At 54.4% G+C, this 1,356-nt stretch overlaps 1 protein-coding gene across 1 annotated transcript in view; it reads left to right on the top strand.

Moving 5' to 3' along the window:
• Positions 1 to 385: 385 nt before the first annotated feature.
• CTSE (cathepsin E) overlaps positions 386 to 1,356 on the top strand; it is a 12,392-nt gene continuing 11,421 nt past the window's right edge. The window contains exon 1 of the mRNA XM_013003954.1: positions 386 to 503. Coding sequence (XP_012859408.1) covers positions 386 to 503 — 118 coding nt within the window. The remainder of the gene's footprint in view (positions 504 to 1,356) is intronic.

Genomic DNA, 1,356 nt, shown 5'->3' with positions numbered 1-1,356 from the left:
AGTGAGTCGAAGCTGATTTCTTTCTTCTGTTCCAACTTCCCCACAAACATCTAGTCCATAGGTTCCCTGACCTATTTGGCCTTCAGCCTTGCCACCCCCTCCCCCACCTCCCTTTCAGAAAACAAAAGTATTCAATGGTCCTCTGGCGATTACAAATGTTTGCACTGTAGTCTATACTCCAGGGTCAAGTGTAGGCATCTGCTTTTGCAGCCCCTCTGAATCATTCCGGCGCCCCTCACTTGGGTCTGGCTGTTGAGTGTGAAACTGGCTTTGAGTCACATTACTAAACCCCAGCTCTTGCACCACTCCCAGGGGTTTCCCACTTCCTCCTTGTGAGCACCCACCCCTCACCCCATGGCCTCCTCCTTCCCTCTCCTCCCCGTAGATGGAATACTTCGGCACCATCTCCATCGGCTCCCCACCACAGAACTTCACCGTCATCTTCGACACGGGCTCCTCCAATCTCTGGGTCCCCTCTGTGTACTGCACCAGCCGGGCCTGCCGTAAGAGAAACCGGGAGCCCCTTCAGGGGAAGGATAGGGGCAGGCTTGCCAGGGGTTGCCCAAGCTGGCTGTTCCCACCATGCCAGCGTCCCCTCGCCATCCTGCCTGAGCCAGGGCCGTTGAGGGATGTGGCAGCTCTCATACCCATCTGAATAATCGGGGGCAACTCAGTCAATGAAATAGACATCTTTGAATACATGTGGGTACACTCACTTTGAACCGCACAAAAGAACATGCAAGAAAGCTCCATTCAAATGGCCGTTTCCGGGAGGCAGGGCATTGGATTCTAGTACAGACTGTTCACCTTCTTCAAGGAGGGGAGTGGCTTCCCTCCTCAGGCGACAGTGGTGGGGCTGATGGGGCAGTAGTGCAGAGCCTCCCGTTGATCTTTGGGGCAGGCCAGGGGTAACTCAGGGGTCTGGGCAAGGACTGGAAAAGGAAGCTCGGAGGACACAGGCCTTGGTCTACCCAGGAGAAGTTCCAGAAGCCCCACTGTTAGGAATAGTCATTGTTGATCCAGAGTTGCTTTTGAAGGTCAGGCTCTGCCCCGCACTGGCTGATAAAGGTACTTATCTCAGCGTGCCTGGTGAGGCCACTGCAGCCAACCACGTGGGCCCCAGGACAGCTATTTGGTCTGCACCTGTGGCTGGAGGGTGGCTGTCTTCAATTCTTAATGCGGCTGCATCAGAAATAACACGAGGGAGTGGCTTCAAGGAAAAGACACTTACTTGTACCCAGCCTAGAAGGCCAGAAATCTGAATTCAGATGAGTGGGGCTGCCAACAAGAAGGTCAGCAGTTTGAAGCCACCTGCCCCTCCACAGGAGAAAGAGGAGGTTTTCTACTGCTGTAAAG

This window comes from Echinops telfairi, unplaced genomic scaffold (genome assembly GCF_000313985.2).
Source record: "Echinops telfairi isolate 266 unplaced genomic scaffold, ASM31398v2 ScPeMD7_7424;HRSCAF=8462, whole genome shotgun sequence".
NCBI classification, from domain to species: domain Eukaryota; kingdom Metazoa; phylum Chordata; class Mammalia; order Afrosoricida; family Tenrecidae; genus Echinops; species Echinops telfairi.
This window is presented reverse-complemented; position numbering and strand designations above follow the sequence as displayed.